General features: G+C 56.7%; 11 protein-coding genes across 11 annotated transcripts; 8 read left to right on the forward strand and 3 right to left on the reverse strand.

The window, feature by feature from the left end:
- Positions 1 to 254: 254 nt before the first annotated feature.
- On the forward strand, positions 255 to 1,145 carry LTR77_001997 (uncharacterized protein; the record flags this gene model as incomplete). The annotated part of the gene is made up of 2 exons (XM_064799256.1): positions 255 to 259; positions 377 to 1,145. The coding sequence occupies 2 exons, from the start codon at positions 255 to 257 to the stop codon at positions 1,143 to 1,145; spliced, it is 774 nt and encodes a 257-aa protein (XP_064662011.1).
- Positions 1,146 to 2,971: 1,826 nt separating this feature from the next.
- LTR77_001998 (uncharacterized protein) lies at positions 2,972 to 3,601 on the forward strand (the record flags this gene model as incomplete). The annotated part of the gene is made up of 1 exon (XM_064799257.1): positions 2,972 to 3,601. The coding sequence occupies one exon, from the start codon at positions 2,972 to 2,974 to the stop codon at positions 3,599 to 3,601; it is 630 nt and encodes a 209-aa protein (XP_064662012.1).
- An 896-nt stretch (positions 3,602 to 4,497) lies between these two features.
- Positions 4,498 to 4,968, forward strand: LTR77_001999 (uncharacterized protein; the record flags this gene model as incomplete). The annotated part of the gene is made up of 1 exon (XM_064799258.1): positions 4,498 to 4,968. The coding sequence occupies one exon, from the start codon at positions 4,498 to 4,500 to the stop codon at positions 4,966 to 4,968; it is 471 nt and encodes a 156-aa protein (XP_064662013.1).
- A 2,745-nt stretch (positions 4,969 to 7,713) lies between these two features.
- Positions 7,714 to 9,223, reverse strand: LTR77_002000 (uncharacterized protein; the record flags this gene model as incomplete). Its single annotated transcript, XM_064799259.1, has 3 exons — positions 7,714 to 9,050; positions 9,104 to 9,157; positions 9,211 to 9,223. 3 exons carry the CDS (start codon positions 9,221 to 9,223, stop codon positions 7,714 to 7,716), a joined length of 1,404 nt encoding a protein of 467 aa, XP_064662014.1.
- Positions 9,224 to 11,022: 1,799 nt separating this feature from the next.
- On the forward strand, positions 11,023 to 11,232 carry LTR77_002001 (uncharacterized protein; the record flags this gene model as incomplete). Its single annotated transcript, XM_064799260.1, has 1 exon — positions 11,023 to 11,232. The coding sequence occupies one exon, from the start codon at positions 11,023 to 11,025 to the stop codon at positions 11,230 to 11,232; it is 210 nt and encodes a 69-aa protein (XP_064662015.1).
- Positions 11,233 to 11,260: 28 nt separating this feature from the next.
- Positions 11,261 to 11,878, forward strand: ANKMY2 (Ankyrin repeat and MYND domain-containing protein 2; the record flags this gene model as incomplete). Its single annotated transcript, XM_064799261.1, has 2 exons — positions 11,261 to 11,678; positions 11,823 to 11,878. The coding sequence occupies 2 exons, from the start codon at positions 11,261 to 11,263 to the stop codon at positions 11,876 to 11,878; spliced, it is 474 nt and encodes a 157-aa protein (XP_064662016.1).
- Positions 11,879 to 13,588: 1,710 nt separating this feature from the next.
- Positions 13,589 to 13,852, forward strand: LTR77_002003 (uncharacterized protein; the record flags this gene model as incomplete). Its single annotated transcript, XM_064799262.1, has 1 exon — positions 13,589 to 13,852. One exon carries the CDS (start codon positions 13,589 to 13,591, stop codon positions 13,850 to 13,852), a length of 264 nt encoding a protein of 87 aa, XP_064662017.1.
- Positions 13,853 to 14,891: 1,039 nt separating this feature from the next.
- Positions 14,892 to 16,487, reverse strand: LTR77_002004 (uncharacterized protein; the record flags this gene model as incomplete). The annotated part of the gene is made up of 1 exon (XM_064799263.1): positions 14,892 to 16,487. One exon carries the CDS (start codon positions 16,485 to 16,487, stop codon positions 14,892 to 14,894), a length of 1,596 nt encoding a protein of 531 aa, XP_064662018.1.
- A 146-nt stretch (positions 16,488 to 16,633) lies between these two features.
- On the reverse strand, positions 16,634 to 17,096 carry LTR77_002005 (uncharacterized protein; the record flags this gene model as incomplete). Its single annotated transcript, XM_064799264.1, has 2 exons — positions 16,634 to 16,999; positions 17,076 to 17,096. 2 exons carry the CDS (start codon positions 17,094 to 17,096, stop codon positions 16,634 to 16,636), a joined length of 387 nt encoding a protein of 128 aa, XP_064662019.1.
- Positions 17,097 to 18,378: 1,282 nt separating this feature from the next.
- On the forward strand, positions 18,379 to 19,387 carry LTR77_002006 (uncharacterized protein; the record flags this gene model as incomplete). Its single annotated transcript, XM_064799265.1, has 2 exons — positions 18,379 to 18,870; positions 18,932 to 19,387. 2 exons carry the CDS (start codon positions 18,379 to 18,381, stop codon positions 19,385 to 19,387), a joined length of 948 nt encoding a protein of 315 aa, XP_064662020.1.
- Positions 19,388 to 22,033: 2,646 nt separating this feature from the next.
- LTR77_002007 (uncharacterized protein) lies at positions 22,034 to 24,790 on the forward strand (the record flags this gene model as incomplete). Its single annotated transcript, XM_064799266.1, has 2 exons — positions 22,034 to 23,534; positions 23,598 to 24,790. 2 exons carry the CDS (start codon positions 22,034 to 22,036, stop codon positions 24,788 to 24,790), a joined length of 2,694 nt encoding a protein of 897 aa, XP_064662021.1.
- Between the last annotated feature and the right edge of the window lie 1,347 nt (positions 24,791 to 26,137).

Below are 26,137 nucleotides of genomic sequence, written 5' to 3' on the forward strand. Positions count from 1 at the left end.
CGAGGTTTGGGATATCACATGTCAGACTCTCTGCTTGCGTGCAGTCTTCCCCTTTCAACTGAAAACCATCGACTCTCCAGCTCTTTTCATCGGGACCCAATATACGCCAGACATGTCGACGTCTACGCACACCATTGCATCCCACCTCACCCCACGACAGCCCCACGATAGCTCCACGATCGTCTCGTCTTCCATTACCCGCACATCACCTCTCGTTCAACATCTCTCGCTCTCTCTTCTGTTTCTCGTGCTTCATGCTGTAGGTCTGTATTCGCTTCAAGCAAAACCACCTTCTCTTCTTAAGCAACATGTCTCTCACCACCCTCCCCTCCACCCTCCGAGCTTCAACAACAGCAAGACTCCTCTCTCCCACCAGCCACCGCCCCTTCTCCACCTCTCCTCCAGCACGAGCAAGCATCCTCTTCGCCCTCAACGCCCTCTCCAACTCCCGCGAAACTCAACACTTCAACAAGCTCACACGCCTCCCACGCACCGAGCACTCGCCGCCTCTCAAGCTGATCCAGACGGGCGAGATTATCCCGTACCCACTGCCCAGTCCGCCGCCGAAAGCTGCTGTGCCGCGGGCAGTATGGCCGAACGCGGATACGAAGAATGCTGCGAGGGTGTGGGACGAGAAAGCCTTGAACATCGGCAGAGCACTACTATCCCAACAAGCACAACAGACATCCCACCTCCAACGCTCTCTTGCCCGAGCTCAGCGACGACATCTCAAAGCCGACAAGCTCATCACTCGTGAACGACAGACCTGGCAGACCGAACGCAAGAGACTCCGGGACGAGCTACGCACAGCTGGTATCTGCATCCTGCTCTCGATAGGCGCAGCGACCGCGCTGGCGACATGGCGATTCTGGCCCGGAACGCGGGAGAGCGCGGTGGACTCTGGTGAGCTGGGGAGGAGGATCGCTGCGAGGGCGGCAGGTGCGATGCCGTTGCCTGCTGCTGTGAGGGAGGTTCCTGTGGCAGCTGCGCCGAGGGCGGTGGAAGTGACGCCTGTGGCTGCTGCCCCGGCCACGAGAGCAGTGGAAACAGCGGCGAGCAAGGGACCGAGTGCTTCAAAAGAGGTGTCTGCAGTGGTTGCACCGGAGCAATCTTCTTGGTGGCAGGGTCTGTTCTGGAAGCAGTAGAGAAAGGACGACAACGTAGTCTCCAGGGCGGCAGTGATGCCCGCGGAGATGCTGGACATGGATCGAACAGCTGTCCATTCCATGAAGATCAGGGTACCCAAGCTATAGATCGTCTCGGTCCACTTACCACGCCCGCTCTCGAACTCATCTCCGCCGGCTGACCGACCCCTTTCGGTGAGGAGACCATTCTCAGTGGGCGCGAGCTCGCATGATTGAGAGCCCCAGACTGAGCTCCTGCTGACGAGTTGAGCTTCGTCACACGCTGCTCATCAGCGTGGAAGACTCCGTTTTCGCATCCAGTACTGCGTATGAAGGGAGAGGCCTGCACTACTCGGCGTCCAACACCATCTGTCAGGCGGGCTGTTGGTGGCAAGAGGAACGGTCTAGGCCAAGCGATACTGCCAAGCGCACTTCGAGGATGCCATCACGAGCGCGGCGCTCTTGCGGCATGTGTGGAGCGAGTCAGCGCGTTGGTCCTGCATACTGACCTTCTTGTTCTTGTGCCCATGGCACCCAACTGTTCCTGCGGAAAAGTCTCTGTTGAGGTCAGATGTGTTCCGAGCACGGCGGCGCGCTTACATGGAGACGCCGAAAGCTTACATGGAGACGCCGAATGGATTGCCGCCGTCACTGCTTCTAACAAGCGATTCTCGTGCCAGCATCAACTGAGGCCGCCGCATCCAAGCACCAGGTCAGCAGACGAAGCTCTCGCCAAAATGTTTCTCAGCCGCCATTCCCGCTCTTCACAAACAGTCGTCGGCTTAGGAAAGGCCTGAGCGAGTGCAAGGAGCTCGCCTGTTGACGTGAGCGCCAACAGGAGCCGATGCAGGAGCTGTACCGGTGGGAGCATTCGCCCGAGAGTGTTCTTGCTCACGGGTGTTAGATCCAGCAGCGATACCAAATGTCTGTTTTCTCGACCTTTGTAAGGGAGTTGACGAGAATAGTAGGGAACAATTGACATGCCTATTCTTACATTTGCGATCGGACTTACGGGTCAATTGAGGGCCCACTCCCAGTCCTCCACAGAGCTCGGGATCGGTCGTGAGAGACCGGTCCGAGATTCTTGAGCATGTGACAGTCTTGGGCAAAGAACATTAGACCCTCACTCATCTTCCGCCACAGCTATAGCCTCTGTATACTATTCTGGCACAGTCGTGAGCGGTCGGGACCCTTGCAGCGTTGCATCCAGGCCCTTTCATAGACAAGGCAACCCGCACATTCCACCATGGCGACGACGTGGAAAGATCGCACCGCAGCTGTAAAACAGCACGCCTCGAGACCAAAAAACACTCGCCGTCATGATCTTGGTAAGGTTGGGTTTCAGAAAGTCCAGCCTAACCCTCTTCACTCGGCCGTCGCCATCTCCATTCTCGTACTGTACGCCGAATGGGACGCCTCGCTCACTCTCGCCAACCATCACCACCACGCATTTCGGCGCCGTCGCGCATTCGCAACCGTGCACCTCGAAATAGCAGACAAGCATTCCGGCCGCGAGGTGTCGAGAGGAGCGAAGCGTGCGAAGCTTCCCTCGCTCAGCCCTCGGTTGGTGCTTATGGATGCTAGTGCTGACGGTCTGCAGCTTGATTTGGGCTGGGCGGAGCGGCGACGGATTTACGACTAGGCTTGGTGAGGGGATTGTGCTGTGGTATGTATTTTGAGAAAGGAAAGTCAGCAGAAGAAAGGGTTGTATATAATGAGGTGAGAAGGGAGGTGAGGGAGGAGTATCAGCATCAAACACATCTCCAGCATAAGCATCAACATTTCATACCATCTTGAAGTCTAGAAACAGCTCTCAACAACTCCCCATCACCACACCAACCACCACCATGAAGTCCTTCACCTCCGCCATCATTTTAGCCCTCGCAGCCGCCGCCTCCGCCGCCCCTTCGCGCCACTCCAAACGTCAAGACCCAACCTGCATCGTCCAAACCGTCGTCGGCGCCGACACCACCGCCGTCGCCGCCAGCATCAACCAATGGTTCGCCGACGTCAACGCCGTCAACGCCTTCCTCAACACCGCCCTCACCCTCGACCCCACCACCCTCCAATCCCATGCCCAGGCCGCCCTGCTCAACGCCCAGGACGAGCCCTGCCAGCTCATGACCCTCACCAGCACCAGCGACCTTGGGTCGGACGTCACGGACGCCTTCGAGTGCGCAGGCCAGGACCTCATGCGCGTGTTCGGCGACCACGTCATCACGAACCTCAACACCATCATCGCGGCGCCGAATAACACGGTCGCTGTCACGGCGGCGGTGGACGACATCAACGACTTCCGCTGCTGCAACGTGCTGTCGGACGCGAGTATCCTGTGGTTGGACAACGCGGCGGATAATGGCCTGGTGGGGACGGTGCCGACGCAGGCGCCGCCGGAGGATGCGTGTGCGGGTATTACGTGCACGCAGGCGTGTACGGGGTTGGATAATGGGAGTTTCGGGACTGTGAGTGGGCCGTAGATGGTGCGGCTTCATGGTTTGGCCGGGTGTTCCTGCGTGGCGATGGGAGGCAGAGCGATGGGAGGTGCATTATTGGGGTTCAAACAGCTGCAGTACAGCGCAGCGGTGGGCGGCATGGTTCGGTGTTGGTTAAGCATGGCGTTCGTTTTGATGTGATAGATATAGAAGGCCGGTTGTAGGAGGGTGGAACAACACCTTCTTCAAGCTCACCTCAACATCTTACCGTTGCTTGCCTTACCTTACTCTCTTGTGGTCTGCGATTTTCGGGCTGTGGAACGGCGAGCTTCTTCAACTTCGCCTCGAGGACTCAACGTTCGATACCAGTTGCATAATTCTGAACAGGTGGGATAGCAGGCGCGGCAGGTACGAGTACCCCCTGCAGGCCTGTCGCAACTGCTTGAGGTGCTTCCTGCCGAGCCCTGCTTGGTGTGAGTGACTTGTACCACTGGCGTATCATAGAACCTGCTTGATTGTAGCTTCATCCGCCGTCAGATCATTCAAAGGTCCAAAGGGATTCGTACTGAGGCATTCGTCAAGGATGAGTACTAGCAGCTCTTCAGGTAGCTTCCTGAATGGTGAAGCTGCTTGTCCCGGCGTGGAACTTTCGTTGGTAACGATGGTTGGATGCAGGCACCCAACGTCGTGCTATAGATTCTAGCCCATGTCGATGTTCGGTGAACAACAGATGGAGACTTGAGTTCATTCATTCCGCTTCCTTGCATTACAGTTCGGAAGGGGTTAGTCTAGACTGCCATCGGATGTTCTCGGCGGAAGCACATTGCTCAAGCTCGATCCCGCCTCTTCCATCATCGTAAAGCTACCACAGCCCATTATTGCTTTGGCCATGGCGGACCTCGCGGACTACAGACTAAATAAGAGATCCTACGAGATCCGCAATGCCGTGTCCGTTCTTGCGAACGACCCTGGATCTCTTCGAGGGCGTAGAGATGCTTGAAGGTTGTGGGAACTGGCTGCCATGGATCGGAGCCACCAAGATCGGAGCGAGATGTGTCGGTTGCTTGAGCATGATTGATGGGACGAAAACTCCGGTCCTCGACACCCCGAAAAGTCTGTCTATTGCTGAACACAACAGCCGGGTCTTCTCGAACGCGTTGTACACCAAGAAGTCGGGACTCCTCCTGCTTGCCATCCTGCACGTCGTGAACGACCGTCTCATCCAGCAACTGCAGCATACCGAGGACGTGCGAGGAGCCATCGTGGTTCTAGACGACCTTTGCACACCTAGAGGCGTTATCCCGTGTATCAACCAACTTGGTCGTGTGCAATCTGTTAGGTTCACGGACGAGTATGCTAGCTTTTTGGACTTCCTCAACGATTTCAACGATCAGGTCAACAACTTCGACTGATTCGTGGAGGTTTCAAAATCGAAGGCAACCACAAGTCGCAGCTCTTCCCAATTGCGCTTGGGCATCGCTTTAGCTAATGGCTGGTGATATTGGAGCACCGATACAACATCGCCGGCTGCGGTCCCGAAGGTCTCGCAGAACTGAACTTTGACGGGCTTGTCACCGAAGCAAGGCGTTGGGCGGCATCGTAGGAGGATATAGCGCCTCCTCTAAGAATCACTCAACGGCATGCTGTACAGCGCTCGGGCAGCGGTGGCCACAATCGCGGCGCACCAAATCGCAGCGGTGCACACTTCGGTGGGATCAACAAGAGAGCCAGATACTCGAATGCAAGATAGCGTGGCATTAAGCTACTCATTCCACGGTCCAGCCTCTTGAAGCAGGCGATTCGCTTGAAACTTGGACTCTACAGATGGCGTGTAAAAACTAGTGGTGATCTGCACGGTGACCGAGCAATGTGTTGCATTGCCCTCAATCAAAGCAGACGCCGACCTGGGCGAGGCATAGATGGTCTTACTGCGTCTTGAGAGTATGTACAGCGCCATAGCTTGCGGCAGGGCAAGAACCCAGCAATCCGCTTGCACAGTCTACAGCTCAAGATCAAGAATTGGTGACATAAGATGCAAGTCACGGCTACCAACTTCGCGTCGCAGCCATTGGCCATCTAAGCTACGCACCTCTGCCTATTGCTTAAGCAACAGCACTCCATCAGCACCTGCTGTTGCAAGCAGCGGTCTTGTCGAGCGCAGCGTAGTTGCCTCTCTGCCATCTCCGGCGAGAACTACTACACCAGCTGCCAACTCTCGAGCGGAGCGGGTGGCAAGGCATCCAAACGTCAATGTGGCCAGTGCGGTGGTTTAGCACGAGGCTACATACATGCTTGCCGGACGGCAGCATTGGGTCCGAACGTGTCGCTCTTCAGACTCAGGCAATAGTTGGAGCAACCAAGACTCCTCCAGCAGGCTCTCCCTGGATCTTTACCGCGGGAAAGCGGAGAGAAGTAGAAAGGGCGGAAGCAAGGAAAGCTTTGCGTGGCAGTTGCAGGCAGACACAGAGCATCACCGAGAATGCAAGCGTGTTGGCGGCTCCCTCTACGAGTCTGGCCACTCCATTCCAGCCCATCGCTTCGCCGTTCGAATTCAGTTCACGTTGATGAAGCCGGCCGCAATAGCACTCACCTCGCCCACCTGACGACATTGCCACATAATGAGCTTGCTACAGCGGCACATCTGGCAACCTACAACGTAGGTGTCCTAAGGTAAGAAACATCCCATGCAACTACCACCTTCCAACCAAACTAATGCTAACTACATCTAAGACGGACTCATGGAGAACAGAAAGCTCCAGTAGAGCAAAAGGGCACAAATCCTGTCCCCTTGATTGTAATCCTCAGTGTGAACACAAACAATAACAGTGCGGCTTCTCCATCCTCTCTGGTAGTCCCTCGAAATTTGAGGCAAGAGGTGCCAGAAAGGTTACCACAGGTTCGTCCTTTCACCTACCTACAACCCATATCCACAATAACATGCTAACACCTATACAGCGATGACTGGCTTGTGGCAGCCAAGCGTTCATACCGCCGTTGCTTTTTGATCCTTCGATGTCAGTCCGGCTCTTCCTATCATACCGAAGCAGAAGCAGAACTCGGTAAGCGTTGGATTGTTCACCAACTAATGTAAGTACATGTACCCTGCACCTATGCACACTCTTCGACCGAACACACGAGAAATAAAGATGAAGCTAACCCTTCACAACAGAGGGAATGTGAGCTGGGTTTAGACCATCGTGAGACTGGTTGGTTGTACGCTACCCTACTGATGACCATCGTTCCAATGGTGAGATTCCGCCTAGTTCGAGAGGCACTGAAAGTTCAGGTAATTTGTTCTTGCGGCTGTCCGACCGGGCAGTGCTACGACGGTGTTCTACCCATCAACCCACCAACCCAACAAATCATCGCAGATCGCTTCAATGTCCATCAAAAGCCTCTCCATCCCTCTCAAGCACCGCTGACACAGCGGCGAAATACTCTCTCGTAGGTACCGCTCGTCTTTCATTCATATCTACTCCGTATCCCGAAACGCCTTCAGCAATCACCAGCCGTCACGCAGATACCGCTCGATACTCAAGACAAGCGAAACCAGAGGCGGGAATCGGGAAGTGAGCAAGATCAATGTGGTGCTCCTGAACTTCACCCCCTTCATATCATATCACAGCTTGCCCTCCAGACGGATCTGCTTCGCTGGTATCCACCTCCTAGGATCTACAAATATCCTTCAATGCCTCCCGCCACGCCGGCGCCTTTGCGTGTGGTACTCATACTCTTCCCGAGATGCCAGCGAGACCGTGTGATGGAGCGGGAGTGTCTGGTACTGCGCTCTTGAATTTCTTTCTATTCATGTCTAGCACCGCTGGGATGGCGGTGGCGGCGTCTCTCGTCCGTGGTATCTCCCATCTATCCCTCAACGCCTTCAGCAATCGCCAACTATCATGCAGATGCTGCGCGTCTGGAGAAATATACGAGAAAGCACAGAGAGGCGATGGAGCGAGACGCTCTGGGGATGTCGTTCCATTCGTTCTACTCGCCGCCATCTGAGCGGCGGCTTCATCTCTATATGCAGCCCCTGGTATCGATATATCCCTCAACGCCCCCAGCAAACGCCACGCTATGCCACACACCCACACACCCACCCCATCATCCCCAGCAATCCCGCACATCATCATTCATTCATCATCAAACATCCCTCCTCACCACCCCGCTTGCTGCGCACCCCCACCTTTCCCCCTCGGCACCTCCAGCCCCGCCACCACCGCATTGACCCTCTGCAACCTGAGCAACAACGTCCGCTCCACCTCGTCCGCCGCGGCCTTCGCATCCGCGTGCGTCGCCGCGCGCGCCTCCGTTCGCGGGGCCACGAGCAGGCCGTTGACGACGTCGAGGCGAGCGGCTAGGGTGCCGGATTGGATCATCGAGAGTGCTTCGAGCTCCATGGCGTGTTGAACATCGGAGGAAGTGGTGTGAGCGGGCGGGAAGGTGGAGGCGAGGGAGGAGAGGGAGACCTGGGAGAAGGAGGAGAAGTAGGCCGTGATGCTCTTCTCCCTGATGCGGGCGAATAAGAGGTCGACGTGCGGGCCGAGGAAGACGTCGAGCGACCAGTCGGCGTGGTAGTGGCGGAGCGTGTTGAGGCAGGCTTCGTACTTGGCGGTGGTGTAGAGGGAGATGGCTTTGCGCATATGGGGTTCCAGCTCCAGGAAGAAGCGGAACGGCCCGCCGAGGACTCTAGTGAGGAGCTGCTCGCGGTCCATCGTCGCCAGAGCGCACAGCCCGCCGTAGACGGCGATATCGTTGCCGCTGGCGACCATGCGCGGGAAGTCGGTGTTGTGGACCGCTCCCAAGGTGGCGTAGTCTTGGTGCGTGGAGAGGAGGTAGGAGGCGGCGTCGCGGTAGGAGCCGTTGCCGAGGTAAGCGATGCCGAGGGAGGCGTTCATGATGGGGACGAGGCGGTCCATCTCTTCTTCCTTCACGCCGATGGTGCGGATGCGGTGGGCGTTGGAGACGGCGGTGTTGTAGTACATGGTGGGCGAGCCGCCGGCCTGGCGGGAGGAGACGGCTTGGAGGAGAGAGGTGTAGATTAGGCGGAGGGTCATGCTGGCGATGTGGGTGGGCGTGGTGCAGTAGTCGCGCATCTTGCCGTAGGCCTGGTAGGCGGCATTGTAGCCGGAGGTGTGCTGTGAATGCGGATCGTTGGGGTCGGGGACGGGCCCGCCGGTGCTGAGTTGGTGTGCTGCGAGATCGTCCTGGCCCATGCGGATGCTCTCGCGGATCATGTTGTTCTTGTAGCCGCGTAGTTCTCCTTCTAATCTGGACAGCTCTCTCCGATTCGCCTCTTCCTGCTTCGACGCCCACGCCGTGTCCATCTTGGCGAGGTCTGCGAAGCCGAGGCGGTCGGCGATGTCGTGCAGACGGGCGTAGAGCTGGACATCTTTGCCCTGCTTGGCGGCGTCGATGGCGGAGGAGAGGGCATGGCGGGAGAGGGAGGGGCAGTGGGTGGAGATGTGCGCGAGGCGGATCGGGAGGAGGGCGCCTGGGAGGTGGTGTCAGTGGGGTGTTGGAGGTGGAGGAGGCGGTGATGTCTACCTTGGTAATTGTTGGCGTAGGTGTCGAGGTCGAAGGTGGGTGCCGGGAGATTGCCTGCTGGAGGTCAGTGTTTGTGCGGGCATGATGGGAGTGACTGCTGAGCTCACCGTCGTAGGCCATGGTGGCGGTGTCGAGGGAAGGGCGTGGAGAGGAGGGTATGGGTAGTGGTCGTGGTGACAGCGGCGTCACATTCAGCTGCCCATACGTGGCTCGTCAATAAAGGAAGAGTGAGGCTCACTGCGTGTTTGCGAATGTCCGAGATTCACATGTTTCGAGCTCGGCCTCGCCTGCCTTGCGATGACGCCGCGGGGGAGCCAAGACCGAGCGGAGGCAAGTTGTTCCGGCCGCTCACTTTCGCTCGCTCACCACTTCACTTCAACTCCTTTCGACAACTCGACAACTCCATCGCCACCGGCTGTTGTATCGGTACCGGGATCACTCTGCATCGACAATTTGATTGAAAAGCTTCACTGCATGCTGCAGGGGCTTGATGCTGGTCGACAGCCATGGCGCTGCCACGCATCTGCGATACTCGTCAAATATGACAGCTCGAAAGTGACACCCGGGCCAGCATACCAGCCCTGACCCTGAGCGCCGCCACTGCGTACGACACTCTGGATCGCCGTCATCTCGGTCCCTTCTGAGCCAATGCGCCGTCCCAGCGTCCGAGGCGAGGCGGGAGCGATCCTGGACCGCATTCGAAGAGGCCGCACGACGTCCTTGACGCCGCCATATCCGGTTCCACCACCAGTATACCTGGCACGGGGAGACACTTCCGTGTACGACAGGACAGCGCGTTACAGAGTTCGTCCCGCGAAGCTGTGTTGGGGGTCGATGGTGGCTGGGAACAAGCATCTTCTGCGGATCAAACTTGACCCATCTCGGTACCCTGTGCCTTGCAACCTTGACGCCCAAGTCCACGGCACGACATGCACCTTTTCAGGCCACGGGAGCATGCACGCCGACCGCCATGACAACCTGCTTCGCTTGGGTTCGACATTACTTCGTACTGGTTGCTGGCTGGATGCAAGTACTCTATCGCGGTTCACAAGCCAAAAATGCTGTCCTTGGAAGAGATCAATGCTCTCGGCTTGCGCTTCCTACGCATATTTGATGCCAGGACCTTCAACATACTGGACTGGATCTACGTTTTCGGCCTTCACATGCCCAACGGCTCTGATGCACTGATCCCAAGACAACCATCTATCGCTTCCCAAGGCCGTAGAAGACACAGACCGAAATATCGATGCACAGCAGGACTTCGACCCGAGATTTGGTTCCAGCACTGCCGAAGACGTGCAGGTAAGTGAACGTGCCAACCCAGCCGGATGGCTCGAATTCTCAAACCCTCGCACGCGTGCATGGGCTCTTCTTCCTGGATCTTCCAAGCCATGGCGCGACGTTTCCGTCCAACGCTGCGGTATTTTCGAACCTTCCGCTCGACCGAACATCAGAATCGTCAGAATCCGTCCGGTTTTCACCAGAAACGATCAGATTGTCGTCAGACTTCAACAGAACCATTTGCACGTGCTAGCGCGTCAGATTCGTCAGATTCGTCCGAACCCAGGCAAGCGCGAACCCCGCACTTTACGCGCATTTCTCATCTCACCGCCAACGTTGGCAAACGATCTCCTTGCATCTTTGCTCTCTCTTTCCGTGCTTCGTCCTCTCCTTGAACTGCCTCACCCTGTCCCTCATCCTGCCAGAATCGCCATGGCATCGCCGCCGGCTCTTCCACTCCACAGACCGCAGCACCCTCCTCATCACCCACACCTTCGGCAATAAAGTGCGACCAATGCGGCAAGACTGAAGGTCCCTTCAAGCAATGTGCCAAGTGCAAGTCCGCCTCCTACTGCAACCGCGACTGCCAGAAGAGGGCATGGCGCAGCCACAAGCAGATGTACTCCATGTTGGCCGGCATGCGTGGGATGTCGGCGGGCGAAGGCGAGGCGAAGCCCGCCCGATCTGACGCGAAACCCTTCACTGCCATCTACCACAACAACTTTTTGCATGATCGGCAGGAGGAGGAGACGTTCAAGATCTTGATCGATGTCATCCGAATGCGGCAGGAGGATCACTACAATCTGGAGTGCAAGTCCACCCGCTCACCCTCCACACCCGCCCTCTAGCTAAATCATGTGAGATGCAGTCCACAACATGCCCGGCACCATCTTCCACGACGACGCCACCTCCGAGCGCGCCTTCCGCGACTTCCTCTGCAAAGCCAAAGACGTCCCCGACTTCCTCCCGCCCTGGTGGACCGACGCAAGGACCGAAGCAGCTGTCGCCTACGGCTTGCGGACTGACCACAACTTTTCGTTGCACTACGCCTCAGAGAAGGCCGACATTCAAGAGGACTGGAAGGACGACCGGATGCCGATGAAGGTGCGCATGCTGGGCGAGAAGGTGTACGGGAACGCGCCGGGGGTACCGCCAGGTGGAGGGGCGTCGATGTTGGAGCTGATGATGTCGCAGGAGGCGGGCACGGGGCCGGGAATCGTGAGTAATCTTGATCTCGGACCGTCGACGGTGAGGAGGAGCCCGTGGGATAGGGAGTGGGTGCGCGAGGAGGATGGTTCGTTCACCAGAGTGCCTTGAGAGCGTTTGCACGTTGCGTTGGCTGCGGATGTCGAGGTTGGCGGGTGCACACTGTAAGGCCTGCAGAAGGCAGCCGGAGGATGAAAGATTGGGGGATTGTCTTTGTTCTTGCATGAGCTAGGAAGCTTTGGTTTGGATGTGTGTCTCTTCGTCGCGACTGAGAAGGAAGGTGGCTGAATGCCGGGGAAGCTGGTGATTTGGAACGACTGCACTGACATCATTGAACTGACGCGGCCGACATGAATGCGAGACTGGCAGTAGCGGTAGGCTCGAAACACGATTTCACGATTGACTGCGCTTCATACCAGTCTCTTTCTCTGTGCTCGTTCGCTCGCTGCTTTCCTTTTCCCCCGACTGCCATTCTCTTGTGTTCAAGGCTGGAACATTGGCACCAGGGTAACTTGCATCGCCATCAGCCGCATCTTCACCAGTCATATCTTACGAATACCACGCCGGCCGCTTCGGAAGCCTAAACACATCATGGTTCTTCCCTACTTCTCTCACAGTGGCCACCAATGCGCCGCGAGTCAGTCCCGCAGACATCCGTCCCGTCTCTCACGCTCCCATTACCTCCTTGCACGGCCCACTACGCCCTAACACCTTCTCCAGCTCCCGCCAATTCTCCTCCCTCGTCTTCTGCTTCCATAAACTTCCACATGCCTAGAGGCCATCTTCTCATCCGCCTTCGCCGCTCATCCCCCCATCGCCCCCCTCCATAACCTACTTTCCCCCAACACCCTTTCCAGCTCCCGCAGATTCTCTTCCCTCGCCTTCTACTTCCATAAACCTCTACACGCCGCGACGTGCCAGATACCGCTGCCTTGCCGTCGCTCCGAAGACTGTGAACAGGAGGACGGGATCCGGCGCTCCGCCTTCACCTTTGTCCACGGAGCTCGTCTGCCGCTCGCCGGAAGGCTATGGGGGCAGATCGAACGACTCCATCTGCTCGCTGCACTTTGGGTAGCCGTCGATCAACACCCCGCTCCTCCCCTCCCGTCTCGCCTCCGCGATCGCGGACTCGATGAACCGATTCAGCTCGGCGGAGGTAAGGAAGCCCTGGTTGTTGAGCTTGTCCCGTATCGCCACGGCGAGCAGGAAGGAGGGGTGGGCTTTCATTTAGTAGCGCACGGATTCGCTGACGGAGTAGTGCGTGAAGTTGTGGGTGGTGCCGAGGTAGGTGGACAGGGCGCCTTTGCCCACTCCGAGAGGTCCTAGTGGCTCCGGTCAAGCATGTTGGGACAGAGTGGTTTAGGGCGTTGGAGGTGTTGTTGGCTACCGAGTACGCCTATCATAATGGATGGGTTCTTTTCCATGTCCAAGGGAGGACGCATGGCGCTGTTGTGTTGCTCGACTGAAACTCTCTACCCCAACTGGCGAACTTTGAACCAGAGTCCAGCGAGCGGGATGGACCGAGTCGTGTATATCATCATGTCTTCTCTTCAAGCTCGCCGTCGTTGCCCGATGAGGGAGGATGTTGTTGATATCTCGAGCATGTGGAGCCGTTGTCGCTGCTCGGGCGAGGGTCCACTTTTGCCGAATTCTGGAACTTCGGGAGCGGCCAACAACCTCCGATCTCACTTCACCAATCCAGACTTCATCTTTCGACTTACAACACAATCTCCGAGGCAGCCGAGGAGGCGGGTATAAGAGGATCGTACTACAGTAAGGTTGAGCACAAAACAGGCGCGAGCGTATGCTGATGTTGTACAGGTGTGCTTGGGTAGCATTGTGCATTGCCCGAAGCTCCACCTGGTCTCGCTGCTCCTTGTACATATCAACCAGCTTCGGGCACCATTCAGCATTCGGGATTGGGAAGAATCGCTTGGCTCCATCAGGAACAGCAACTCGTAGCCTCCAAAGGGCGCCCGCCTTATCACCACCACCACAATGCCCTCCCTAGCAAGCACGCCCTGGCTCCAGGTCGTCTGTGGACTGGCCGCCATCCTCTTCTGGGCCATCGGTCTGGGCATCATCCTCCGTTCTCCAGATGACGAGGAGGAAGAGCAAGCGGTGCAAGCAGTCCCGCTAAAAGCAAATGCGCTGGATGATGAACCTCCTCTTGAGGCACTTAAGGTACTGCCGTCGACCGACTCGCCTAACGCGGGAGATGTGCTTCCTCGAAAAGGGAGAGAGTACGATGACGACGAGTGAGGGTATGACGAGGAATGCGAGTGTCGTCGACGTCGGGGTGGAAAAGCGATGCAGCAGGTCAAGCGGGATCGGGTGCCATTTGTGGAGATGGGTGGGATGTATGATTGGGGCAAGGAGGCGCCCCGTAGGGAGGGGAGGAGAAGAGGTTGGAGTGGTGAGGTGATGGTTGGGAGCTTGGAAAGAGCAGCTGCGGTTTCGAGAAATTCCTGCCTATCTGCCCTCGATTGGCCGCGGAATGGCGGGCCTGGATGCAGTGGATGAGCTGCGGCTGACGGAGGTGGTTGGGAATGGTGATTGTAGATGTCTTGCAGCACTTCATGACATACAGGTACACGTCTAGAGAATACAGTCTTGTCCATACTTCGCTGCGGATGACCTGATCAACTCCAGGCTGCTCGATCCTACCGCTTCCTGAGCATTGATCGTGTAGTCCCAGCAGCGAATGAAACGGCCCACGATTGTTGTAGTGCAATGCGGGAATGGCCTCATCACCTGTAGGCCACCGTTGTATCGTTGTTAACCCATCCCCGCCGCAGCATGCCGCTTCAGACCAGTAAGAATGCTCCAATCATTGGCCGCTGCAAGTTTATCTGCGAGTGGGACCCAGTAGGTGGCACTGAGCGTTAATATCGATTCCGAGCCTTTCGGACCCAATGCTTTGGCGAACAGCATGCGCGGCAGTCTCATTGCAGCGGCAGCGAACTGCCGAGTTCATGAACCGACTCGCAACGTTGCTATCTGTAGTTCTTCTTCAAGAGTAGGGTCGAGCCCGGAGTTCTCATGGCAAGTAAAAGGAATGACATCAGGTGATTGGAATCTTTGACTTCTGTTCCCAACGGCTCGATGCTGGCTTCTTACCGTTGCGTCATACGAGTGAGGTGAAGTGAATACCACCAGCGAGGACCTTGCCCACGGGGCAGTGGATGCCTGGTTCGTCCAGACTTGGGAAAAGGACTTTTGTCACCGCAAAGTCCTCCAAGAGTTGAGAACGGGTTCTGACATGCAACAGAGGCGAGCAGGAGTATTGATGCCGACATTCTCAGCCCTTCTTCTCCCGGTCCAAACGCAGCAGAGCCCGAAATCTGGCAGACATGCTCTTCGCATATGTCGGAGTGACACCCATCGCAAGAGCAGAATCGTCGGTCCGAAACTGAGCACGCTGTGGATTTGCTCTGCGGCTGAGTGTCCCCTGAGCCAAACGTCCTTGATAGAAGCGCTGAGACATCTCGAAGAACTCATCTCCGTCCATCTCCTCCCCAGTCCTGGTCAACATGCGGGACATACCAGCGTCATCCAACTTGCGGGACCTCGCCGCGCCCTGCTCGTCCATCTCATTTAGGAGTCGGCTCCAACGTTCTCGATTGGCTCCGGGCAAAGTCCTGCCTAGGACGCTCAATTCTGCCAGGATACGTTTCCGGGTGTTGATCGTCGTGGTCCTCTCGAGATGGATGAGGATGAGGTCTCGCAGTCGGGCAACCGCGGAGACCTCGTCGTGGTGGCGGAGGTCCTTCGCGAGGATCAAGAAGACTCGGCAGGTGACCACGAAAGGGTCGAACCCCACCCCGGCTCTCTCGAACAGAATCTCTGTTCGTTCGGGTTCCAGGAGAAAGTCTCGCACTGTGCGGTGCAGAAAGTCGACTTTCCGAACATTCATCGAGCGCAGTATCGGTGGATCAGTGTCTCCTGCCTGACCCTGCACTCCGAGCGTAGTGCATTCTAGAAAGTCTCTCGTCCATGAGTTGATCCTCAACATGCTTTCATCTTCAACGGCAGGAACTTCAGAATCAGGGAGAACGTTTGTGTCTCTCTTGAACGCAAGTTCTGGGCTGGCCGCGTCTTCTTGCAGGAACCAGTAGAAGACTAATGGCAATGCTTCGCCGGAGCCCGTCGCGATTAGCAGCGCACGCGCAGACCACTCACGGTAAACCGGCTCGACGGCTCCAGGAATACGAACGAAGAGCTCTTTGAGATCTGCTGGCGTGTCCCGGAGCCTCTTCTCGAGCATGGCAAAGTTATCGCGCTCTCCTAGCTCACGCAATAGAGATCGTACTACGAGATACACCCAGAGAAACACACCTTGAGCTTTGTCCCGGATCTCTTTCGGAAGGTTGTGTGCCCTCGGTTCCCGAGCAGCAAGCGCTACGAATCTGGGGTTCGACTGCAGGCTCGCCTGAACATACCGGTAGATGTCGGTGGAGGTGAGGTCCTGCAGCACCAACATCAGCTCCGGCCGAGATCCGGAAGCTTCCTTGAACGGGTTCCAAGGACGACTGGAGACGCAGATCTTGGCCAGTGGGGAATCGGTCAGTGCTCGCAGGTCCGCTAGCAAGTCATCGAACCCGCCGACGTACTCGTCGAGACCGTCAATGAAGAAGAGGAATCGCGTATCTAGGCTTCGCTGCAGCACTGCCGTGAACGCTTCTGAAAGTTCCCTCCTCGTCCATCCTGCGGCTTCCTGATCTTCATCTGTATGCTGGGCCCATCTCGCAGCGCAGACGGACGGGATGTTTTCGGGACAGGTAGAAAGAATCCGGAACAGCAGACTCTGCAGCAGGCCTTGTGAGACTTCCGCATCTCCGTTCCAGCATTCGAGAAACAGTGCTTGGCGACCACCAGCTCCTTCTGCCCAGCCCATCGTTGCAGTATCTGCCGCGTCTGCGGGTTGCTCGCCACGAACCTCATCAGCGTCGATTTGCCTGAAGCTGCCTTCCCATTGATCCAAAATGCTCCGCGGCCAGACTCGAGCCAATATTTGAATGAAGTTGTGTCATGCACGAAAATCTATTTGAAGGTAGTCTGGTGGGCCTCGTGGATGGCCAGCTCCCGATGGTAGAACTCGTCGAACACCAGACTCTGGAGAACAGCTGGAGACTTCGCCGCACGTTGCCCAAGGTCATGAAGACGGTCCAGCTTCGTAGCAATGTCCGCGAGTGCCGCTTGATTCTGACGGGCCAGGACCGTGATTTCCTGGCGCAGGCTGCTGATTCCGGCCTCCATCTTCAGATCCATGGTCTTGCTCGAGTGCACCAATGAGCCCAGACTCTGGCTGGTAGCGGACTGCTTCCGGAGCATCAACTCTAGTACGCAGGTGTTCGTCGTGCGCTGGTCTGCTTCCAACCTCTCCTTCAGTCGAGTCACCTCACCGGCCTTCAGCATGGATCAGCAAGTTCGTGCATAACAGTGTCCTCGCACCACTGCGTAGTACTAATGTTCGCTGGCGTACCTTTTCCAGTGGAAAGGACATTACCAATCGGCTCTGTGCATGTGCTCAGTCCACAGGCGAAGGAAAATGTCCGTTCGCGGCCGTGGTAGACTTGAGCAGGGCGGGCTCTGAGGGTTGACTGTTGGCCAGGGCATGGGTAGGAGTCATGCCTTCCAAACAGCTCAAGGATCGTCCTCCGACTACCGAGAAGCAATTGAAACAACACGAGAGGTTAGCAAAGCCTCCGGGTTTGCAGCAAGGCAACGAGAACATCTCGGTGTCCCAAATAAGCCTACCTCGTCAGAACACCAGATGAGAGATGAATGGAAACGCCAGCATCGCAGGATGGAGTATCAGACTCCCAGTCTTCAACCTGCTGCTCTCTCATCATGATACGCCGCCGTGGCCTACCTCGAACTCCCCCGGCAAATCCAACGGCCGGGTGAGATGGCGGCTTGCTTCTTGCTCTGGATCCAGGTGGCCGGCTTGGTGGTTGTATCAGACCATCAGAAGTGTTCGGTTCATAACCACGAAGTTCTTGAACGAGGTACATCGCGGGGGTCGTTCAGCCGCCTTCAAATCTCCTCTTGAACCATGCCCGACGCAGCATGTCATGTTGCAAGTGAGACTCATGGGAGACTCAGCATACGCTATTCGCCGTCCACTTTGAAGAAGATGTTCGAAATCTGCAGCCCAAAGCAATCAAGACTTGCCTCGCTGCTGCTCTCCTCCCCGCATCAAGAAGGCACCAATGCAGCCAATGCAGCCACATGCCAGGGACAGCTCATGCACGCCATCCGCCGCGTCATCGACTCATTAACGCCGACAAGCTGCATGTTGGCGTTGGCGTTGGCGAGCGTTTATCTGTGAAGATGAAGAAGAGAACGAGGTGAGGATCTGCCTCGCTCTTTCCACACAGAACCGCGGCCCCGCACGCGCCTCCACGAAGCTTAAGCATTGAGCCAACGTGGCTTAGCGGCCGCTCTTCCGTTCGTGTTCCCATTCCTGGTCGTGCAGGCATCATCAACGCCAGCCGCCTCCCCTTCCGCCCTTCGACGACGCCTCCGACAGGCACCGCACCACCACCCCATCGGCGACGGACTATACACCGGAGGAGAGTCATTGATACAGGAGCTGAAAACAGAAGGAGAAGGAGGTGTGCGCGGCTGCCGTTGGGCGCATACCTTGGCGACACTTGGCCCTGCCATCTCGACATCACCACCGCTTCGACTGTCGCTACATCTAGACCCCGCTCCCACCAAGGACACCCAGTGAAGACACCACCTCCTCCATCCGACCACGTGGTCCAGAACAGCCCGCCACCATGAAGCTCACACTTACCACCCTCCTCCCCGCGGTCCTCCTCCCCCTCGCCTCCGCCCAAGTCCTTAGCGACACTTCCAACGGCCAACTCCCCCAGTGCGGTCAATCATGCTCCGTCCTCACCCAAGCCCAATCAGCCTGCGGCGGCACGTCCGCCGATGACGCCCAAGCATGGTCCTGCTTCTGTCGGCAAGTTTGGTCTGGTTCCGGGGGCGACCTGACCACCATGTGCGCAAACTCGTGCTCCAGCCCCAGCGACAACACCCAAGTGAGCCAGTGGTACACGCAGAACTGCGGGAGCGACAACGGCGCTTCTGAGCATGGAGGTGGGAGTAGCAGCAGTGGAGGTAGCAGCAGCAATGGCGGAAGCGCGGCAGCACCTGGCTCTTCCTCATCCTCCTCTCCGAGCACGCCCAGCAATACCGCCAACGCTGGGACCTCCGCCAGCGACCTCGATGACCAAGGCTGCAGCGATTGGTTCGACTGCCATTGGGTATGCACCCTCTTCCGTCTCATCTCTCCCAAACCCACCGATGCTAATTGAAATGCCGCAGAAATGGGTCGTCATGATCATCGTCCTCGCCATCGGCCTCACCGCCCTCGGCGTCGGCGGCCGCTGGCTCAAGAAACGCCACGACCGCAAGCAAGACGCCATCACCGCGGGCTTCAACACCGGCATCACCACCCGCAGCAACGGGCCCGAGAACCCGCCGCCCATGAGCCAGGCGCAGGACCCCTCGTTCGTCGGGAGCGGCGAGATCGAGCCGGCGGGTGGGAGGGACAGCCCGGTCCGGACGCGAGACGCGTTTATGCCCTACGGCTACGGGTACACGCGGAGTGAGTCCCGAAACGCGAGCGCCGGGTTCGATCGGGCACAGAGTCCATTGGCGCGAGGCACGACGCCGGTGAATGAGCTGGAGAGGGGGCAGGGAGAGGCGAGCAGGACGCCGGCGAAGAAGAAGCGCAGGGTGTTGGTGCGGGAGAGGAGCGGGGAGGAGGACGCGAGATAATGCTGGAGGTGGAAGGGACGGTGTTATGATTATGGGTATTTGCGTCATGGATATGCTGCCGCATGACACTGTGGGATGGGAGTTTGAGGGTTGCGCGGCGCACGCGCTCGCTTGGGACTGTTCATTGTTCGAAGAGGATGCATTCGTAGCTTGAGACGCTGGATGGCATTCTTCATGCTGCTTTGCTGAAACTCATCCGCTTCCACTGCAGTGACTTGAACTGGTTCGAGACGTCCTCGCTTGCCTCACCAAGCTCACGCTGCCCGCCCACCCGAACGTAGACCCGCGCTCTCATCTTCGCAGGGTGGATGCAGCTAACTCGTCTTAAGTCAGCCGGGAACAATGCGCAAGCGCCAGAATACAACGACTCGTCTTAGGCTAGAGTCTCTTAAAACAGTACCCTTCTTCTAAATCACGAATCCGAGTCGAGAACTAATCGAACCGACGTGACGAGCACACTTTCGACATGTGTACGAGCGTGAGAGGAAGTGACAATGAGGCGGCGCGACCGAGGCGTTGGCGAAATGAAGAGAGTGGACTTAATTGTGGCTTCATGTTGGACCTTTGGGCTGAAGCGGTTGTTGGACATCTTCACCAACGTAGCCGGTGAAGGTGAATCGGAAGACGATTAATTGCGGGCTGTGCTTAGCTACCTACACATCTTGCCACTCCAAAACAATTAGGAGTGGCGGTTAGTGCATGCTCTTGCCATTGTCTGCACCGTTTGAGATTGAGATGAGAGGCGGAATGGATCGAGAGGACCGTGAGTGTGTAACTCATCCCATCGATCGCGAAGAGCGCGCGGATTGAAAGCAACGGCCGGGAGACGCAACGTGCTCGGAACATGCAACGGAAGACAGATCTCGCTGATGTTGCTTGCCAGCCTTGTCGTAGAACACGGTGCTGAACGACACGCTGCTCCAAATCGTGTCAGAGCGAGATCAGGTCGTGCAACGGCACTCCTGGCAAGCAACCCACAAGCAGGCATCCTGAGCGCATCCAAGGACTGTGTTGACTGATAAACGGAAGCGCCTTCATCCCGGGTCGAAGCCGGGGGCCCAGCACCATGAAACCACAACGGGGAGTTGAACAGGTTCTCTGCAACCATACGTGTGAGCCAGGAAGGTGATGCGGTGGATCTCGCTCGGCAGTTCCAATGCTCAACCAGGGGTCCGTGCCCTGGTGTGCTTCTGTCCGTCAAGCTACTGCGCCACGATTTCATATATACTGTCGATAGGTCAGAGGCTCCAGCAATCGAGCGGTCCAACCCTCCAGCAGCCCCAGTCCAGTGATGCCTTTGCCTCGCTCGGTCCTGCTGCCCTCGGTGTCTTCTCTCACGCGGCACAGACGCAGTACCCTGTAACGCAAGTCCTGTCCAAGAGAGCCGTATAGATACGGAGGACGGGTCGTCGTCTTCCTCTCTCGAAGCGATGTTGCACAAGCATGCAGGGGCTGGCATGGTCTGACGCCTCAGCCCAGAGTTCCGTGCCAGGAGGGATATTCGGCTCCTGTACCGCTCAATGGCCTTGTCATGCTGTGGATCGCCGAGAGGAGGCCGGATCATGTTGGGCCATTCTTGAAAGTCGAGTCCAAGGTGTGGTGTGTTCGGTGTGGTCGAGAAGTCGAGCGTCTGGACCGCGGCAGGTGCCCGAATGCGGTTAGGCCAGCCGAGATGTTCCTCGAACCTCACCTCTTCCACCACGACGAGTCCTCTTGACTCCAGCACCATCGACGCCAATGCCATACATTTCACGCAAATGGGATACCCTCGCAATGTACAGAGTGCCCATCATGGGCCGGCAATGGCCACCCACCAACTGCACGAACCTGGCAGCCGGACAAGGATTCGGATAGGCCATGTCAAGAAATGTGACAGCTCGCGCCAGCGCAGATTGGCTCGTCCAGCATGCCACCCAGTCCTTCCACGGCCAACTGGGACCCTAGCAACTACCAGCCACCCGCCCGGGGTATCTTATGAGTCAGGATTCGGTAGGTCCAACGCGTACCGCGTCCATGGCGTGATGTAGCAGACGCGTGCGGTAAGCAATATTTCCATCATTCAGAACCATTCTCCGCCTCTCGACTCCAAGATCCCCATCAGTACTTTCTTCTCCAATCCATTGTTCGTTGAGATTCTCACTGCGTCTTTCTCCCAAGCGCTGCCCACACATCCTTTCCTATTCTCCTCGCCTTGCCCAAAACATCCAGGAGCAGCAAGTCGGCGTTGAACACGGCAGCATTCTCCCAACTCGCAAGGAGCAGCAGCACATCTCGAAACTTCAACTGAGCCCCGACCTGGAGCCCGCCAGCGCAGCAGCGCCACAAGGCCGACAGAGATCAGGCCTACACGCAGCATCCGTCTCTTTGGCGTTGGCACCGCTGGAGCTTCGACATCTGGAACGCAAGCGCTTCAATAGCTGGACTAGAGACTAGCAGTGATCGGCTCGTTGGAGAGACTGCTGGAGCAACAGGATTGCCACCAGGAGAGGATACACCTGCTTCCGGCACGTCGTTCGCAGCATCTCGGTAGCCGAATCCGAGCAGAGCAGTGCTGATATCGATCGGGCCAGAAGTCCTCCGTGATCATCGCCAGGTGAAAGTTTTGCTTCTTATGCAAGTGCTGTGGCTGACATCTGAACAGCAATCATGTTCCATTTCACGCCGATCAATGCTCCGCAAAGGCCACCTCCCACGCCACCTCGCCCGACTGCCTCACAGGCCGACGCCGATGACTGGCGCTTCGAGGATATTGAGGATGAAACAAACAGCAGCGCTTATGGAACGGCGGAAGAGGTGTTCGAGCAAGCAGGACCATCTGTAGCGTCCAAGTGGCTCTCGTCCAAGAGTTCAGTTGCTCTCTCCCAGCCATGTGCACTAAGAATATCACCGTCTCGTTCTCGCGACTTTGGACCACCGCTCCGCACTACCAGCACTTCAGACGCCTCCAGTGGACGTGGCCACACTTCACGCTCCAAGGCGTCGCCTCCAAACTCCACACTTGGCCCCCGCGGTGAGGAGACCGCCGACGAGAGGGAGGCTTGGGACCTCATCGAATCAGTTTTCAATGACGTGCACTCATCACCCTCCAGCCTAGCCAGGTCCCCGCTACTGGGATACCTGGATCCGGCCACTTCCAGCCCGCCTGCAGCTTCTGAACCTTCTGCAGCCGAGCAGACAGTCACATCACCGCAGCGTTCTTCTCTGGCGCCACCAGCACCAACCACACCACTTGATCTGGAGCACTCGACCCCTGCACCACAGCTCCCTGCTACGGCTGGACCAAATGCCGTCACCCAGCCTTCGGCACGGCGACGTCCTGCACGAGAAATGCTACGCGCAGAACAGCACGACCAGCAGCACGTCCGAAGGTCAAAGCGAACAGTCGACCCAACTTCTATACAGCTACGGGAGCAACCAGAAATTCTTCTGCTTGAACGCAACCACGATTGGCCGGTGTCCAGGATTCTGCAACATAGAGAAGATCATGGCGATTTTTATCTTTTGGAGTGGGAGCCAACAGCCATCGCTTCACGTTTTATCAGCCGACGTGACGATGGGAGACTGTTTGTTTCCATTTCCAGCGAGGCCGAACGTGAAGATGCTTATATCAGTGCATGGAACCACACGCCAGACCTCGATGACGACGACAGGGTGTACCTTGTCAGATGGACGCCGACTTGGGAGCAGCGTGGCCAGCTGAAGCTGGCGGAGGAGAAGCTTCGTGAGTTCGAGGAATGCCATTTCGTACGCGGCACCCGTGGGCGACCTGCCGAAGTCGAGAAGCTCGACAGCCTGCAATTCGTCCCTGAGGACGGGAAAGATCATCGTCTCGCGCTCCGGAACAAAGTCTCCAGCGTCGGTGGCGCGCTGTCCAAAATCCTGGCCAGGTACCACGACGAGCACGACAGGAGACCGCTGCTCTTTCGCCCGGGCCGGCTTCGCAAAGTTAATGCCGCACGCCAATGTACCTTGCGAGCTCTGCTGGCTCACGTAAGAGGCATCCGACAGACATGGAAATGCCACTGCTGCGAGAACGGGCAGGGCAATTTACCGGAGTGTGTCGTGGTACAAGGTGAGTTCGGTGACGGCTGCACCAACTGTGCCATCAGTGCGGCGGACTGGACGCGGTGCGAGTACCACCAACGATGTAAGTATTGCCGACAGCAGCCGTCCACTTGTCGTCCACCCCCGTAACTAACATCTCGCCCAGTTGCTGGAGATCGGTGGATTGCAGATGAAGCGGACACGGACGGTCTGCCCTGTCCCCGCAATCTACTCACTCCTCCCTCTTCTGCAATCAATCGTGCTGGAGCTGGTCACATTGCCGACGATTCTCCAGGCAGCCTCATAAGATTTCCTTATCACGAGCCCGCTTCGCCGTCCTCGGACCCGGAGTACACGGCTGCAAGCCCTTCATACTCAAGCGCCATCGCGTCCTCACCTCTCGACATGCGAAGCAAGCGGAAGCACGCTCTAGACGGTGACCAGCCAGCCGGCGCAGGCAACTTTCCGCACTCAGGGCCAAATGATCATGTAACAGACTTCCAAGTGCACAACGAATCCTTGGAAGATCGAACGAAGCGACGGCATATACCCGGAACGAACATGCTTTCCGCCACCAACAATCCGGCACACCCGCGCGCCAGCACATTGCCGTCGAACCTGTCCTCCGAGGAACTAGCTCAGGCAGACAACCCACGACGTGATTTCGCGCTCGAGTCCATCTCACACTCTGGCCCCTCCCTTCAGCCTCATAAGCATTCGCCAGTATCCGACACGTCATCTCCTACCCTACCTGCGGTGTCTAAGAAGCGAGCATGCACGTCCGATGTCGATACCGCACTCCTATCCAGCACCTCGTCATCGGCGCCGGCACACCTCCAGCACACTCCTCAGAAACGCCGCTGCACTTCGACCTCACAACAGGCTTACCGGCTTGCCGCCCGCCGTGACCGAGCCGCACAGAGAGCTGCCCGCCGCGACGCCGCTCGACCCGTGCTCGTTGCACTACAGGCTCTCGCGCTGGAAAACTGCCGCCATCCAGGATGCAAGGAACGATGCGAAGACGAAAAGGAGGGCCACGCATGCCGCGACCGCGTGGACAAACCCAACGATCGCTGTCATCGCGTCGTGCGCTCCGATCAGCTGTTCGGCCGAGGCGAAGCATCCGTCAAGCAAGTCTGCGGCGTGCTCCGAGAGCTGCCGTGCAGCTTGACGAAGGCGCTGCATGATGCGTGGGAGCACGCACAACTGCACCATGATCTGGCTCATGACGAGACGAAGGAGAATTGGATCGCGCGGGAGAGGTGGGAGGTTCTGAACATGGCCGTTGCTCGTTTTTGCCCGGCAGCTGCTCGGCCGCGCTCGGATCAGGAGCGTGACGTTGTTGTGATTGAGGACTGAGTGCTGGAAGATGTCGGCATGGGTTGGCTTGATTGGCGTCCAATGGCGCTCGAGGTTTTGCTTATGTATGTCATCCCGGTATACTATGTAGACCCGTCACCCTCTTCAATGCTACCGGCTGGTGCTCTGCTTCCATGATTTCTTCCTAGGTGAGAAGACAAGTGTGACAGATTGGCAGCTGAGCCAACACCAAACAGCCATCACCAACACCAAACTCAAAATGGAATTGCTTGTCCATTCATCTCTATACACTTCTCATACCTCGTAGGCATCTTCGTGACTATTCTACTAATCTAACTCTAATCGAGTGAGCTTGTCATGGCTCTACCCGCAACCTCAAGGCTGGCTACGCGTATTCCTACATTTACTCATATAGCACACCCTAGTGCCTAGCGGCTTGGCATAGCACCTCAAAACCTCGCTGCGCTTTGCAACTCTTTATAGCTTCATATACAATTTTGTTCCTTACCAAATCGCTCCCTTACAAAGCTGTAGGCGCTTTATACAGCTATAGTAACCTTAGTTGTTAGTAGTCTATTTCTCCTTCTAGTGCTCTCTCTTAAAGATATTTGCAACTACTTTAGATAGACTTAAATCATGCAAACCACTAGGTGTAAAGTTGTACTTAATACTCAATAGAGTTACGCGAGTAGGAAGCCAGAGCTTATACTATATACAAAGCAAATAGTAATATTATAGCTTACTATTATCTTATCTTTCTCGTTATGCGTGGCCTACATCCTCTTTGAGACCAGCCCGCTTCTGCGGCTCTACACTTTAATTCTTTAAAACCTCTTAGATAACTTTAAATGTGATCTTATTCTACTAAGCAAGTTACCCTTACAAGTAATAGTAAAGATGCTCTAGCTTGCTTAATGTATTAGGTAACAAGTATATTGGCAACGCAACTAATTAAACCATCGCTAATAAAGTTACAGTTCTATTGGTTAGGAATGTAGTAGATAGAGAAGTATACTATATAGAATACATTAGTAGAGAAATTAATAGGCAAGAGCAAAATATACTGTAATGGATAGGGACGTCCTAAGTGTCCGTACTTCTAGCAAGGTGGATAGGGTGACGTCGCAAGGTGAAGAGGCTGATGTAATTAGGGGAATGGGATGGCAAGCGCTAGCATATCAAACGAGTATGTCAAGTAGTCATTGTCTTCTCTCTACCTAAGGAGTGTGTTTCAAAAGTTACTGGTCATCTGAGAAGAAGAAGTATCTAGGCTAGAGGCCCTTGCGTAAGCAAAGACTATTGGGTCGGAACCTGTTTGGGCGGGTCTTGCGCGTGCAGCGGTTGGGTGTCCAAAACGACCATCGCCGCCGGCCGATTTTTGTATGG

Source organism: Saxophila tyrrhenica (assembly GCF_035928015.1).
Source record: "Saxophila tyrrhenica strain CCFEE 5935 chromosome Unknown scaffold_3, whole genome shotgun sequence".
Taxonomy (NCBI): domain Eukaryota; kingdom Fungi; phylum Ascomycota; class Dothideomycetes; order Mycosphaerellales; family Extremaceae; genus Saxophila; species Saxophila tyrrhenica.